At 47.7% G+C, this 15948-nt stretch overlaps 1 protein-coding gene and 1 long non-coding RNA gene across 3 annotated transcripts in view; both read left to right on the top strand.

Moving 5' to 3' along the window:
* uba7 (ubiquitin-like modifier activating enzyme 7) overlaps positions 1 to 15948 on the top strand; it is a 100288-nt gene that overhangs the window by 28753 nt on the left and 55587 nt on the right. For both annotated transcript variants that reach the window (XR_008144192.1, XM_052526540.1), the window contains exon 17: positions 12144 to 12218. Coding sequence is in view for 1 of the 2 variants with exons in the window: in XM_052526540.1 (XP_052382500.1) it covers positions 12144 to 12218 (75 nt within the window). In the remaining variant the exon portion in view is untranslated. The remainder of the gene's footprint in view (positions 1 to 12143; positions 12219 to 15948) is intronic.
* Positions 6615 to 8276, top strand: LOC127932133 (uncharacterized). Its single transcript, XR_008144193.1, has 2 exons — positions 6615 to 6689; positions 7880 to 8276. It is a non-coding gene; the product is annotated as an uncharacterized LOC127932133 (long non-coding RNA).

The following is a 15948-nucleotide window of genomic DNA, read 5'->3' as shown; positions in this document are numbered from 1 at the left end:
TCAAGAGTTTTGGAGAGAAAAGAGAGAAGGGATACTGGTCTGTAGTTGTTGACATCGGAGGGATCGAGTGTAGGTTTTTTCAGAAGGGGTGCAACTCTCGCTCTCTTGAAGACGGGAGGGACGTAGCCAGCGGTCAGGGATGAGTTGATGAGCGAGGTGAGGTAAGGGAGAAGGTCTCCGGAAATGGTCTGGAGAAGAGAGGAGGGGATAGGGTCAAGCGGGCAGGTTGTTGGGCGGCCGGCCGTCACAAGACGCGAGATTTCATCTGGAGAGAGAGGGAGAAAGAGGTCAGAGCATAGGGTAGGGCAGTGTGAGCAGAACCAGCGGTGTCGTTTGACTTAGCAAACGAGGATCGGATGTCGTCGACCTTCTTTTCAAAATGGTTGACGAAGTCATCTGCAGAGAGGGAGGAGGGGGGGGATTCAGGAGGGAGGAGAAGGTGGCAAAGAGCTTCCTAGGGTTAGAGGCAGATGCTTGGAATTTAGAATGGTAGAAAGTGGCTTTAGCAGCAGAGACAGAGGAGGAAAATGTAGAGAGGAGGGAGTGAAAGGATGCCAGGTCCGCAGGGAGGCGAGTTTTCCTCCATTTCCGCTCGGCTGCCCGGAGCCCTGTTCTAATAACCATCGTTATGTTTGGAGGAAGAAGGGGGAGGCTTGTAAGCCGAAGAACATCATCCCAACCATGAAGCACGGGGGTGGCAGCATCATGTTGTGGGGATGCTTTGCTGCAGGAAGGACTGATGCACTTCACAAAATAGATGGCATCACGAGGGAGGAAAATTGGATATATTGAAGCAACATCTCAAGACATCAGTCAGGAAGTTAAAGGTTGGTCACAAATGGGTCTTCCAAATGGACAATGACCCCAAGCATACTTCCAAAGTTGTGGAAAAATGGCTTAAGGCCAACAAAGTCAAGGTATCGGAGTGGCCATCACAAAGCCCTGACCTCAATGCTATAGAAAATGGGTTGGCAAGCGTGTGTGAGCAAGGAGGCCTACAAACCTGACTCAGTTACACCAGCTCTGTCAGGAGGAATGAGCCAAAATTCACCCAACTTATTGTGGGAAGCTTGTGGAAGGCTGCCCGAACCGTTTGACCCAAGTTAAACAATTTAAAGGCAATGCTTCCAAATACTAATTGAGTGTATGTAAACTTCTGACCCACTAGGAATGTGATGAAAGAAGTAAAACCTGAAATAAATCATTCTCTCTACTATTATTCTGACATTTCACATTACTTAAATGAAATGTTGATCCTAACTGACCTAAGACAGGGACTTTTTACTAAGATTGAATATTAGAAATTGTGAAAAAACTGACTTTAAATGTATTTGGCTAAGGTGTATGTAAACTTCCGACTTCAACTGTAAGTGCAGAGATGACATGTCCATTTTCCCCTGCCCCTGTTTCGAGACTGGTGCATGATAATGGTCCCTTCTTAGTCAAAACTAATTTCACATATATTTTTTTGTATATGTAAAGACAAGATTAAATCAAGAATAGTCTGATGGGTGACAATATTAGCCTGTCACTTGTGAATTAAATATTACCACTTGTGATCAGCGTATCAATCACAAGTTATGCCTTTTTTGATGACTTTTTCAAGTCATAGTCGCACACCTCACCTCAGGCCCACATGCCTGTATGTTTTGATAAGGTTTGTATCACAACTAAAATGGCCAAATAACAACTTTAAATGAAGCACATGAATCCGCTTTACAAGGGGTGTAGAGCCTAACTGGCATACATAAGCAGTGTGTGGAGTTTCAAGTTTGGGGAAGATAATCACATGCATAATCGCATTTGTGGTCACTTTTGATAATGGAACATTCGCTCATAAAGCCTACTGTAGTGTCCGCATTGCTGCGCTTATAATATGAAGAAATAGCCTAATAGTTTATCAACATTGTGTAAAAAAGTTTTTTTGATGCTAGTGGTTGTATTAATTTGGGATCTATCGCGTCACATGACTGTCCCAGACTATGTTTGGAATATGTGTTTCTCGAACAGAATAGAATAGGTCAACTTTTGTGCTATGGGGGATAGTAGATTGACATAGACTAGTGCTTTTGTTCGTTAGTCCTACTCATCTTGTTGACTGACGAAAAGTAAATGTGGACAGTTCTTCCAATATCTTCAATGTGCAACTAGGAATTGGATAAGGATGCACGTCCCCGATGTGTCTGTCTTCACTTGTAAAAGACCAGATCACTTGATGAAGAGCCATGTGAGTGAAAGGTGCTTCGGAGCAAACGACTCAGGGAGAAGGGAATTATAATTAATATATTTAGCCCAAGGACATTTTGTTATGAGGCATTACGGAGACACACAAAGGCGATGTTGCTGTGAAATTCAAGGCATTATCAAGTGCTTATCAAATTGTGAATGAGAATGATGAAGTGTGTACAGCCTGCGCAAAAAAACAATGCCATGGAATGCAGTTGTCTCATTTGCCTGACGAACCGGTCAGCGGGAATGATTTGAAATGTCATTATCTTAGCTGATAACACACCCCTCACATTCTCTCTGGTTGTATATTGGATTGGTTCTTATCTAACCTGCGAGAACCACTTACCTTCTACTGCTGACAAAGCAAGGTGGATAAAATCTACCCCAACATTACGTACACACACACACACACACACACACACACACACACACACACACACACACACACACACACACACACACACACACACACACACACACACACACACACACACACACACACACACACAGGCACACACAATGGAGCTATATCAAATTGTGAATGAGACTGATGAAGTGTGTACAGCCTGCGCAAAAAACAATGCCATGGAATTCTAAGCTAATTTTGTCTGCTAAATGAACTAGTGTAGCCCACAACTATATGGCACAGCCAGATCAGGACCTGACATAAAGACAACTCAGAGTACACTATTCTGTTCTTCTGAAATACACTACATTTTCTCCATGTCATGCTCCTTTAGACCTGTCTAAAATAATAATGACTATTGTGAAGGTGTAGACTATATTACATGGATTTATTCGACTTTTTAAAATGGAAATGTTCCAAAGTTCTGCATCAGTGGCTTGTAGGAAGCCCGGAGATGCTAAATGTTTTTATGTTAATTAACAGTTTATTACCGTGAGACAGGCAGTTATTTGCTTGACAATCACCGGCTGATTATTGTTGTGACCACCACAGCCCTAGTTGGGACTACTGGGACTGTTGGAAGAGTGTTGGTAGACTGTTGGCAATGTTGGTAGACTGTTGGGACTGTTTAGACTGTCGAGACTGTTGGCAATGTTGGTAGACTGTTGGGACTGTTTAGACTGTTGAGACTGTTGGCAATGTTGGTAGACTGTTGGGACTGTTTAGACTGTTGGCAATGTTGGTAGACTGTTGGGACTGTTTAGACTGTTGAGACTGTTGGCAATGTTGGTAGACTGTTGGGACTGTTTAGATTGTCGAGACTGTTGGCAATGTTGGTAGACTGTTGAGACTGTTGGCAATGTTGGTAGACTGTTGGGACTGTTGAGACTGTTGGCAATGTTTCCACTGGGATTCTCTGCCTCTAAACCTGTTACGGGGGCTGAGTCACTGGCTTGCTGGGGCTCTCTCGTGCCGTCCCTGGGGGGGTGCGTCACCTGGGTGGGTTGATTCACTGTTGTGGCCGGCCTGTCTGGGTTGGCGCCCCCCTTGGGTTGTACCGTGGCGGAGATCTTTGTGGGCTATACTCGGCCTTGTCTCAGGATGGTAAGTTGGTGGTTGAAGATATCCCTCTAGTGGTGTGGGGCTGTGCTTTGGCAAAGTGGGTGGGGTTATATCCTTCCTGTTTGGCCCTGTCCGGGGTGTCCTCGGATGGGGCCACAGTGTCTCCTGACCCCTCCTGTCTCAGCCTCCAGTATTTATGCTGCAGTAGTTTATGTGTCGGGGGCTAGGGTCAGTTTGTTATATTTGGAGTACTTCTCCTGTCCTATTCGGTGTCCTGTGTGAATCTAAGTGTGCGTTCTCTAATTCTCTCCTTCTCTCTTTCTTTCTCTCTCTCGGAGGACCTGAGCCCTAGGACCATGCCCCAGGACTACCTGACATGATGACTCCTTGCTGTCCCCAGTCCACCTGGCCATGCTGCTGCTCCAGTTTCAACTGGCCTGGGCCCTAGGACCATGTCCCAGGACTACCTGACATGATGACTCCTTGCTGTCCCCAGTCCACCTGGCCATGCTGCTGCTCAGTTTCAACTGTTCTGCCTTACTATTATTCAACCATGCTGGTCATTTATGAACATTTGAACATCTTGGCCACGTTCTGTTATAATCTCCACCCGGCACAGCCAGAAGAGGACTGGCCACCCCACATATGCTCTCTCTAATTCTCTCTTTCTTTCTCTCTCTCGGAGGACCTGAGCCTTAGGACCGTGCCCCAGGACTACCTGACATGATGGCTCCTTGCTGTCCCCAGTCCACCTGACTGTGCTGCTGCTCCAGTTTCAACTGTTCTGCCTTATTATTATTCGACCATGCTGATCATTTATGAACATTTGAACATCTTGGTCATGTTCTGTTATAATCTCTACCCGGCACAGCCAGAAGAGGACTGGCCACCCCACATAGCCCGGTTCCTCTCTAGGTTTCTTCCTAGGTTTTGGCCTTTCTAGGGAGTTTTTCCTAGCCACCGTGCTTTTACACCTGCATTGTTTGCTGTTTGGGGTTTTAGGCTGGGTTTCTGTACAGCACTTTGAGATATCAGCTGATGTACGAAGGGCTATATAAATAAATTTGATTTGATTTGGTAGACTGTTGAGACAGTTGGCAATGTTGGTAGACTGTTGGCAATGTTGGTAGACTGTTGAGACTGTTGGCAATGTTGGTAGACTGTTGGGACTGTTTAGATTGTCGAGACTGTTGGCAATGTTGGTAGACTGTTGAGACCGTTGGCAATGTTGGTAGACTGTTGGGACTGTTTAGACTGTCGAGACTGTTGGCAATGTTGGTAGACTGTTGGGACTGTTTAGACTGTTGAGACTGTTGGCAATGTTGGTAGACTGTTGGGACTGTTTAGATTGTCGAGACTGTTGGCAATGTTTGTAGACTGTTGGGACTGTTTAGACTGTTGGCAATGTTGGTAGACTGTTGGGACTGTTTAGACTGTCGAGACTGTTGGCAATGTTGGTAGACTGTTGGGACTGTTTAGACTGTTGAGACTGTTGGCAATGTTGGTAGACTGTTGGGACTGTTTAGACTGTTGAGACTGTTGGCAATGTTGGTAGACTGTTGGGACTGTTTAGACTGTTGGCAATGTTGGTAGACTGTTGGGACTGTTTAGACTGTTGGGACTGTTTAGACTGTTGGGACTGTTTTTGCACTGTTGGGACTATTTAGACTGTTTAGACTATTTAGACTGTTGGGACTGTTTAGACTGTTGGGACTGTTTGGACTGTTGGGACTGTTTAGACTGTTGGGACTGTTTGGACTGTTGGGACTGTTTAGACTGTTGGGACTGTTTAGACTGTTGGGACTGTTTAGACTGTTGGGACTGTTGGGACTGTTTAGACTGTTGGGACTGTTTGGACTGTTGGGACTGTTGGCAATGTTGGTAGACTGTTGGGACTGTTGAGACTGTTGGCAATGTTGGTAGACTGTTGGGACTGTTTAGACTGTCGAGACTGTTGGCAATGTTGGTAGACTGTTGGGACTGTTTAGACTGTTGGCAATGTTGGTAGACTGTTGGGACTGTTTAGATTGTCGAGACTGTTGGCAATGTTGGTAGACTGTTGAGACTGTTGGCAATGTTGGTAGACTGTTGGGACTGTTTAGACTGTCGAGACTGTTGGCAATGTTGGTAGACTGTTGGGACTTTTAGACTGTTGGGACTGTTGGCAATGTTGGTAGACTGTTGGGACTGTTTAGACTGTTGGGACTGTTGGGACTGTTTAGACTGTTGGGACTGTTGGCAATGTTGGTAGACTGTTGGGACTGTTTAGACTGTTGGCAATGTTGGGACTGTTGGGACTGTTTAGACTGTCGAGACTGTTGGCAATGTTGGTAGACTGTTGGGACTGTTTAGACTGTCGAGACTGTTGGCAATGTTGGTAGACTGTTGGGACTGTTTAGACTGTTGAGACTGTTGGCAATGTTGGTAGACTGTTGGGACTGTTTAGACTGTTGGCAATGTTGGTAGACTGTTGGGACTGTTTAGACTGTTGAGACTGTTGGCAATGTTGGTAGACTGTTGGGACTGTTTAGATTGTCGAGACTGTTGGCAATGTTGGTAGACTGTTGAGACTGTTGGCAATGTTGGTAGACTGTTGAGACAGTTGGCAATGTTGGTAGACTGTTGGCAATGTTGGTAGACTGTTGGGACTGAGACTGTTGGTTGGCTGTTGGTTTAGACTGTTGAGACTGTTGGCAATGTTGGTAGACTGTTGGGACTGTTTAGATTGTCGAGACTGTTGGCAATGTTGGTAGACTGTTGAGACTGTTGACTGTTGGGACTGTTTAGACTGTTGAGACTGTTGGCAATGTTGGTAGACTGTTGGGACTGTAGACTGTTGAGACTGTTGGCAATGTTTGTAGACTGTTGGGACTGTTTAGACTGTTGGCAATGTTCGAGACTGTTGGGACTGTTTAGGCAATGTTGGTAGACTGTTGGGACTGTTTAGACTGTTGAGACTGTTGGCAATGTTGGTAGACTGTTGGGACTGTTTGTTGGTAGACTGTTGGGACTGTTTAGACTGTTGGGACTGTTTAGATGTTGGGAGACTGTTGGGACTGTTTTAGGACTGTTGGGACTGTTTAGACTGTTGGGACTGTTTAGACTGTTGGGACTGTTTCGACTGTTGGGACTGTTTGGACTGTTGTGACTGTTGGCAATGTTGGTAGACTGTTGGGACTGTTGAGACTGTTGGCAATGTTGGTAGACTGTTGGGACTGTTTAGACTGTCGAGACTGTTGGCAATGTTGGTAGACTGTTGGGACTGTTTAGACTGTTGAGACTGTTGGCAATGTTGGTAGACTGTTGGGACTGTTTAGATTGTCGAGACTGTTGGCAATGTTTGTAGACTGTTGAGACTGTTGGCAATGTTGGTAGACTGTTGGGACTGTTTAGACTGTCGAGACTGTTGGCAATGTTGGTAGACTGTTGGGACTGTTTAGACTGTTGGCAATGTTGGTAGACTGTTGGGACTGTTTAGACTGTTTAGACTGTTGGGACTGTTGGCAATGTTGGTAGACTGTTGGGACTGTTTAGACTGTTGGCAATGTTGGTAGACTGTTGGGAATGTTGGTAGACTGTTTAGACTATTTAGGACTGTTTAGACTGTTGGGACTATTTGGACTGTTGGGACTGTTTGGACTGTTTAGACTGTTTAGACTGTTGGGACTGTTTAGACTGTTGGGACTGTTGGGACTGTTTAGACTGTTTAGACTATTTAGACTGTTGGGACTGTTTGACTGTTGGGACTGTTTGGACTGTTGGGACTGGGCAATGTTGGTAGACTGTTGGGACTGTTTAGACTGTTGGGACTGTTTGGAGACTGTTGGCAATGTTGGTAGACTGTTGGGACTGTTTAGACTGTTGGCAATGTTGGTAGACTGTTGGGACTGTTTGGAGACTGTTTAGACTGTTTGGACTGTTGGGACTGTTGGCAATGTTGGTTGGGACTGTTTAGACTGTTGGGACTGTTTAGACTGTTGGGACTGTTTAGACTGTTGGCAATGTTGGTAGACTGTTGGGACTGTTTAGACTGTTGGGACTGTTTGGAGACTGTTGGCAATGTTGGTAGACTGTTGGGACTGTTTAGATTGTCGAGACTGTTGGCAATGTTTGTAGACTGTTGGGACTGTTTAGACTGTTGGCAATGTTGGTAGACTGTTGGGACTGTTTAGACTGTCTGAGAGACTGTTGGCAATGTTGGTAGACTGTTGGGACTGTTTAGACTGTTGAGACTGTTGGCAATGTTGGTAGACTGTTGGGACTGTTTAGACTGTTGGCAATGTTGGTAGACTGTTGGGACTGTTTAGACTGTTGGGACTGTTTAGACTGTTGGGACTGTTTAGACTGTTGGGACTGTTTTTGCACTGTTGGGACTATTTAGACTGTTTAGACTATTTAGACTGTTGGGACTGTTTAGACTGTTGGGACTGTTTGGACTGACTGTTGGGACTGTTTGGACTGTTGGGACTGTTTAGACTGTTGGGACTGTTTAGACTGTTGGGACTGTTTAGACTGTTGGGACTGTTGGGACTGTTTAGACTGTTGGGACTGTTTGGACTGTTGGGACTGTTGGCAATGTTGGTAGACTGTTGGGACTGTTGAGACTGTTGGCAATGTTGGTAGACTGTTGGGACTGTTTAGACTGTCGAGACTGTTGGCAATGTTGGTAGACTGTTGGGACTGTTTAGACTGTTGGCAATGTTGGTAGACTGTTGGGACTGTTTAGATTGTCGAGACTGTTGGCAATGTTGGTAGACTGTTGAGACTGTTGGCAATGTTGGTAGACTGTTGGGACTGTTTAGACTGTCGAGACTGTTGGCAATGTTGGTAGACTGTTGGGACTGTTTAGACTGTTGGGACTGTTGGCAATGTTGGTAGACTGTTGGGACTGTTTAGACTGTCGAGACTGTTGGCAATGTTGGTAGACTGTTGGGACTGTTTAGACTGTTGGGACTGTTGGCAATGTTGGTAGACTGTTGGGACTGTTTAGACTGTTGGCAATGTTGGTAGACTGTTGGGACTGTTTAGACTGTTGGGCAATGTTGGTAGACTGTTGGGACAATGTTGGTAGACTGTTGGGACTGTTTAGACTGTTGAGACTGTTGGCAATGTTGGTAGACTGTTGGGACTGTTTAGACTGTTGGCAATGTTGGTAGACTGTTGGGACTGTTTAGACTGTTGAGACTGTTGGCAATGTTGGTAGACTGTTGGGACTGTTTAGATTGTCGAGACTGTTGGCAATGTTGGACTGTTGAGACTGTTGGCACTGTTGGGACTGTTTTGGCACTGTTGGTAGACTGTTTGTTGGTAGACTGTTGGGACTGTTGGTAGACTGTTGGGACTGTTTAGGGACTGTTGGCAATGTTGGTAGACTGTTGGGACTGTTTAGACTGTTGAGACTGTTAGTTGGTAGACTGTTGGGACTGTTTAGATTGTTGAGACTGTTGGCAATGTTGGTAGACTGTTGAGACTGTTGGCAATGTTGGTAGACTGTTGGGACTGTTTAGACTGTTGAGACTGTTGGCAATGTTGGTAGACTGTTGGGACTGTTTAGATTGTTGAGACTGTTGGCAATGTTTGTAGACTGTTGGGACTGTTTAGACTGTTGGCAATGTTCGTAGACTGTTGGGACTGTTTAGACTGCTGAGACTGTTGGCAATGTTGGTAGACTGTTGGGACTGTTTAGACTGTTGAGACTGTTGGCAATGTTGGTAGACTGTTGGGACTGTTTAGACTGTTGGCAATGTTGGTAGACTGTTGGGACTGTTTAGACTGTTGGGACTGTTTAGACTGTTGGGACTGTTTTTGACTGTTGGGACTATTTAGACTTTTAGACTGTTTGGGACTGTTTAGGGACTGTTTGGACTGTTGGGACTGTTTAGACTGTTTAGGTACTGTTTCGACTGTTGGGACTGTTTGGACTGTTGTGACTGTTGGCAATGTTGGTAGACTGTTGGGACTGTTGAGACTGTTGGCAATGTTGGTAGACTGTTGGGACTGTTTAGACTGTCGAGACTGTTGGCAATGTTGGTCGACTGTTGGGACTGTTTAGACTGTTGAGACTGTTGGCAATGTTGGTAGACTGTTGGGACTGTTTAGATCGTCGAGACTGTTGGCAATGTTTGTAGACTGTTGAGACTGTTGGCAATGTTGGTAGACTGTTGGGACTGTTTAGACTGTCGAGACTGTTGGCAATGTTGGTAGACTGTTGGGACTGTTTAGACTGTTGGCAATGTTGGTAGACTGTTGGGACTGTTTAGACTGTTTAGACTGTTGGGACTGTTGGCAATGTTGGTAGACTGTTGGGACTGTTTAGACTGTTGGCAATGTTGGTAGACTGTTGGGACTGTTTAGACTGTTGGGACTATTTAGACTGTTTAGACTATTTAGACTGTTGGGACTGTTTAGACTGTTGGGACTATTTGGACTGTTGGGACTGTTTGGACTGTTTAGACTGTTTAGACTGTTGGGACTGTTTAGACTGTTGGGACTGTTGGGACTGTTTAGACTGTTTAGACTGTTTAGACTATTTAGACTGTTGGGACTGTTTGGACTGTTGGGACTGTTTGGACTGTTGGGACTGTTGGCAATGTTGGTAGACTGTTGGGACTGTTTAGACTGTTGGGACTGTTTGGACTGTTGGGACTGTTGGCAATGTTGGTAGACTGTTGGGACTGTTTAGACTGTTGGCAATGTTGGTAGACTGTTGGGACTGTTTAGACTGTTGGGACTGTTTGGACTGTTTAGACTGTTGGGACTGTTTAGACTGTTTGGACTGTTGGGACTGTTGGCAATGTTGGTAGACTGTTGGGACTGTTTAGACTGTTGGGACTGTTTAGACTGTTGGGACTGTTTAGACTGTTGGCAATGTTGGTAGACTGTTGGGACTGTTTAGACTGTTGGGACTGTTTGGACTGTTGGGACTGTTGGCAATGTTGGTAGACTGTTGGGACTGTTGAGACTGTTGGCAATGTTGGTAGACTGTTGGGACTGTTTAGACTGTCGAGACTTTTGGCAATGTTGGTAGACTGTTTAGACTGTTGGAAATGTTGGTTAAACTGTTGGGACTGTTTAGACTGTTGGGACTGTTTGGACTGTTGGGAGTGTTTAGACTGTTGGGACTGTTTAGACTGTTGGGACTGTTGGGACTGTTTAGACTGTTGGGACTGTTTGGACTGTTGGGACTGTTGGCAATGTTGGTAGACTGTTGTGACTGTTTAGACTGTTGGGACTGTTTGGACTGTTGGGACTGTTGGCAATGTTGGTAGACTGTTGGGACTGTTTAGACTGCTGGGACTGTTTAGACTGTTGGGACTGTTTAGACTGTTGGGACTGTTTGGACTGTTGGGACTGTTGGCAATGTTGGTAGACTGTTGGGACTGTTGTGACTGTTTGGACTGTTGGGACTGTTGGTAGACTGTTGGGACTGTTGGGACTGTTGGGACTGTTTAGACTGTTGGGACTGTTGGGACTGTTTAGACTGTTGGGACTGTTTGGACTGTTGGGACTGTTGGCAATGTTGGTTAAACTGTTGGGACTGTTTAGACTTTTGGGACTGATTGGACTGTTGGGACTGTTTAGACTGTTGGGACTGTTTAGACTGTTGGGACTGTTTGGACTGTTGGGACTGTTGGCAATGTTGGTAGACTGTTGGGACTGTTTAGACTGTTGGGACTGTTTGGAGTGTTGGGACTGTTGGCAATGTTGGTAGACTGTTGGGACTGTTTAGACTGTTGGGACTGTTTAGACTGTTGGGACTGTTTAGACTGTTGGGACTGTTTGGACTGTTGGGACTGTTGGCAATGTTGGTAGACTGCTGGGACTGTTTAGACTGTTGGGACTGTTTAGACTGTTTAGACTGTTGGGACTGTTGGGACTGTTGGGACTGTTTAGACTGTTGGGACTGTTTAGACTGTTGGGACTGTATAGACTGTTGGGACTGTTTAGACTGTTTGGACTGTTTAGACTGTTTGGACTGTTGGGACTGTTTGGACTTTTGGCTATTTTTTACATTTTTATGTAACCTCTATTTAACTAGGCAAGTCAGTTGGGATCAAATTCTTATTTACAATGACGGCCTACCCCGGCCAAACCAGGACGACGCTGGGCCAATTGTGCGCCGCCCTATTTGACTCCCAATCACGGCCGGTTGTGATACAGCCTGGATACGAACCAGGGTGTCTGTAGTGACGTCGCTAGAACTGACATGCAGTGCCTTAGACTGCTGCACCACTCGGGATCAAAGCTCTCAGGCTCCTCTGTTCTTCTTTTATCAGGACAACAAATGGTGTGGTCAACACAACTGTCTCTCTGTCTGCCTGCATGGCTTCTGGGAATGTGGTGTCTCAAGACTCCCTTTGCTTTGAATACCGTCATTGTATTGGTTAATTATTGCCGTGATTGATTGATTTAATTTAATTTTCACTCTTTGTCTGTGTTTTCTCAGTTGACGAGTTCAGGTCTGCCTTTCTGGTCTGGAGCAAAGAGATGTCCCCATCCCTTGACCTTTGACCCTATCAATGTAAGTTTTACACAACCTACTGTATCTCTCCTCAGTCTCAGACACACACAGTGCACTGCAGTTGTCTCATTTGCCTGACGAACCGGTCAGCGAGAATGATTTGAAATGTCATTATCTTAGCTGATAACACACCCCTCACATTCTCTCTGGTTGTATATTGGATTGGTTCTTATCTAACCTGTGAGAACCACTTACCTTCTACTGCTGACAAAGCAAGGTGGATAAAATCTACCCCAACATTACGTACACACACACACACACACACACACACACACACACACACACACACACACACACACACACACACACACACACACACACACACACACACACACACACACACACACACACACACACACACACACACACACACACACACACACACACACAGGCACACACAATGGCGCTATAGAGGTGAAAAATCGTTCTCTCCTCTGTTCTCTCCTCTTTGTTCCCCTCCTCTCTGTTCTCGCCTCTTTGTTCCCCTCCTCCATGTTCTCTCCTCTCTGTTCCCCTCCTCTCTGTTCTCTCCTCTCTGTTCCCCTCCTCTCTGTTCCCCTCCTCCCTGTTCCCCTCCTCTCGGTTCCCCACCTCTCTGTTCTCTCCTCTCTGTTCCCCTCCTCTCTGTTCTCTCCTCTCTGTTTTCTCCTCTCTGTTCCCCTCCTCTCTGTTCCCCTCCTCTCTGTTCCCCTCCTCTCTGTTCTCTCCTCTCTGTTTCCCTCCTCTCTGTTATCTCCTCTCTGTGCCCCTCCTCTCTGTTCCCCTCCTCTCTGTTCTCTCCTCTCGGTTCCCCACCTCTCTGTTCTCTCCTCTCTGTTCCCCTCCTCTCAGTTCCCCACCTCTGTTCTCTCCTCTCTGTTCCCCTCCTCTCTGTTTCCCTCCTCTCTGTTATCTCCTCTCTGTGCCCCTCCTCTCTGTTCCCCTCCTCTCTGTTCTCTCCACTCGGTTCCCCACCTCTCTGTTCCCCTCCTCTCTGTTCCCCTCCTCTCTTTTCTCCTCCTCTCTGTTTCCCTCCTCTCTGTTTCCCTCCTCTCTGTTATCTCCTCTCTGTGCCCCTCCGCTCTGTTCCCCTCCTCTCTGTTCTCTCCTCTCGGTTCCCCTCCTCTCTGTTCTCTCCTCTCTGTTCTCTCCTCTCTGTTCCCCTTCTCTCTGTTCCCCTCCTCTCTGTTCCCCTCCTCTCTGTTCCCCTCCTCTCTGTTCTCTCCTCTCTGTTCCCCTCCTCTCTGTTCTTTCCTCTCTGTTCTCTCCTCTCTGTTCCCCTCCTCTCTGTTCCCCTCCTCTCTGTTCCCCACCTCTCTGTTCCCCTCCTCTCTGTTCCCCTCCTCTCTGTTTCCCTCCTCTCTGTTCCCCTCCTCTCTGTTCCCCTCCTCTCTGTTTCCCTCCTCTCTGTTATCTCCTCTCTGTGCCCCTCCTCTCTGTTCCCCTCCTCTCTGTTCTCTCCTCTTGGTTCCCCTCCTCTCTGTTCTCTCCTCTCTGTTCTCTCCTCTCTGTTCCCCTCCTCTCTGTTCCCCTCCTCTCTGTTCCCCTCCTCTCTGTTCCTCACCTCTCTGTTCCCCTCCTCTCTGTTCCCCTCCTCTCTGTTCCCCTCCTCTCTGTGCCCCTCCTCTCTGTTCCCCTCCTCTCTGTTCTCCCTCTCTTTCCCCACCTCTCTGTTCTCTCCTCTCTGTTCCCCTCCTCTCAGTTCCCCACCTCTGTTCTCTCCTCTCTGTTCCCCTCCTCTCTGTTTCCCTCCTCTCTGTTATCTCCTCTCTGTGCCCCTCCTCTCTGTTCCCCTCCTCTCTGTTCTCTCCACTCGGTTCCCCACCTCTCTGTTCCCCTCCTCTCTGTTCCCCTCCTCTCTTTTCTCCTCCTCTCTGTTTCCCTCCTCTCTGTTTCCCTCCTCTCTGTTATCTCCTCTCTGTGCCCCTCCGCTCTGTTCCCCTCCTCTCTGTTCTCTCCTCTCGTTCCCCTCCTCTCTGTTCTCTCCTCTCTGTTCTCTCCTCTCTGTTCCCCTTCTCTCTGTTCCCCTCCTCTCTGTTCCCCTCCTCTCTGTTCCCCTCCTCTCTGTTCTCTCCTCTCTGTTCCCCTCCTCTCTGTTCTTTCCTCTCTGTTCTCTCCTCTCTGTTCCCCTCCTCTCTGTTCCCCTCCTCTCTGTTCCCCACCTCTCTGTTCCCCTCCTCTGTTCCCCTCCTCTCTGTTTCCCTCCTCTCTGTTCCCCTCCTCTCTGTTCCCCTCCTCTCTGTTTCCCTCCTCTCTGTTATCTCCTCTCTGTGCCCCTCCTCTCTGTTCCCCTCCTCTCTGTTCTCTCCTCTTGGTTCCCCTCCTCTCTGTTCTCTCCTCTCTGTTCTCTCCTCTCTGTTCCCCTCCTCTCTGTTCCCCTCCTCTCTGTTCCCCTCCTCTCTGTTCCTCACCTCTGTTCCCCTCCTCTCTGTTCCCCTCCTCTCTGTTTCCCTCCTCTCTGTTCCCCTCCTCTCTGTTCCCCTCCACTCTGTTTCCCTCCTCTCTGTTTCCCCTCTCTGTTATCTCCTCTCTGTGCCCCTCCTCTCTGTTCCCCTCCTCTCTGTTCTCTCCTCTCTGTTCCCCTCCTCCATGTTCTCTCCTCTCTGTTCCCCTCCTCTCTGTTCTCTCCTCTCTGTTCTCTCCTCTCTGTTCCCCTCCTCTCTGTTCCCCTCCTCTCTGTTCTCTCCTCTCTGTTCCCCTCCTCTCTTTCCCCTCCTCTCTGTTCCCCTCCTCTCTGTTCTCTCCTCTCTGTTCCCCTCCTCTCTGTTCCCCCTCTCTGTTCCCCTCCTCTCTTTTCCCTCCTCTCTGTTCTCTCCTCTCTGTTCCCCTCCTCTCTGTTCCCCTCCTCTCTGTTCCCCTCCTCTCTGTTCTCTCCTCTCTGTTCCCCTCCTCTCTGTTCTCTCCTCTCTGTTCCCCTCCTCTCTGTTCTCTCCTCTCTGTTCCCCTCCTCTCTGTTCTCTCCTCTCTGTTCCCCTCCTCTCTGTTCTCTCCTCTCTGTTCCCCTCCTCTCTGTTCCCCTCCTCTCTGTTCCCCTCCTCTCTGTTTCCCTCCTCTCTGTTCTCTCCTCTCTGTTCCCCTCCTCTCTGTTCCCCTCCTCTCTGTTCCCCTCCTCTCTGTTCTCTCCTCTCTGTTCCCCTCCTCCATGTTCTCTCCTCTCTGTTCCCCTCCTCTCTGTTCTCTCCTCTCTGTTCTCTCCTCTCTGTTCCCCTCCTTTCTGTTCCCCTCCTCTCTGTTCCCCTCCTCTCTGTTCTCTCCTCTCTGTTCCCCTCCTCTCTGTTCCCCTCCTCTCTGTTCCCCTCCTCTCTGTTTCCCTCCTCTCTGTTCTCTCCTCTCTGTTCCCCTCCTCTCTGTTCCCCTCCTCTCTGTTCCCTCCTCTCTGTTCTCTCCTCTCTGTTCCCCTCCTCTCTTCTCTCCTCTCTGTTCCCCTCCTCTCTGTTCTCTCCTCTCTGTTCCCCTCCTCTCTGTTCTCTCCTCTCTGTTCCCCTCCTCTCTGTTCCCCTCCTCTCTGTTCCCCTCCTCTCTGTTTCCCTCCTCTCTGTTCTCTCCTCTCTGTTCCCCTCCTCTCTGTTCCCCTCCTCTCTGTTCCCCTCCTCTCTGTTCTCTCCTCTCTGTTCCCCTCCTCTCTGTTCCCCTCCTCTCTGTTCTCTCCTCTCTGTTCCCCTCCTCTCTGTTCCCCTCCTCTCTGTTCCCCTCCTCTCTGTTTCCCTCCTCTCTGTTCTCTCCTCTCTGTTCCCCTCCTCCCTGTTCCCCT

The sequence above is a fragment of the Oncorhynchus keta genome, chromosome 10 (assembly GCF_023373465.1).
Source record: "Oncorhynchus keta strain PuntledgeMale-10-30-2019 chromosome 10, Oket_V2, whole genome shotgun sequence".
Classification (NCBI taxonomy): Eukaryota; Metazoa; Chordata; class Actinopteri; order Salmoniformes; family Salmonidae; genus Oncorhynchus; species Oncorhynchus keta.
Note: the sequence above shows the minus strand (reverse complement) of the source record. Positions and strands in the feature narration are given on the sequence as shown.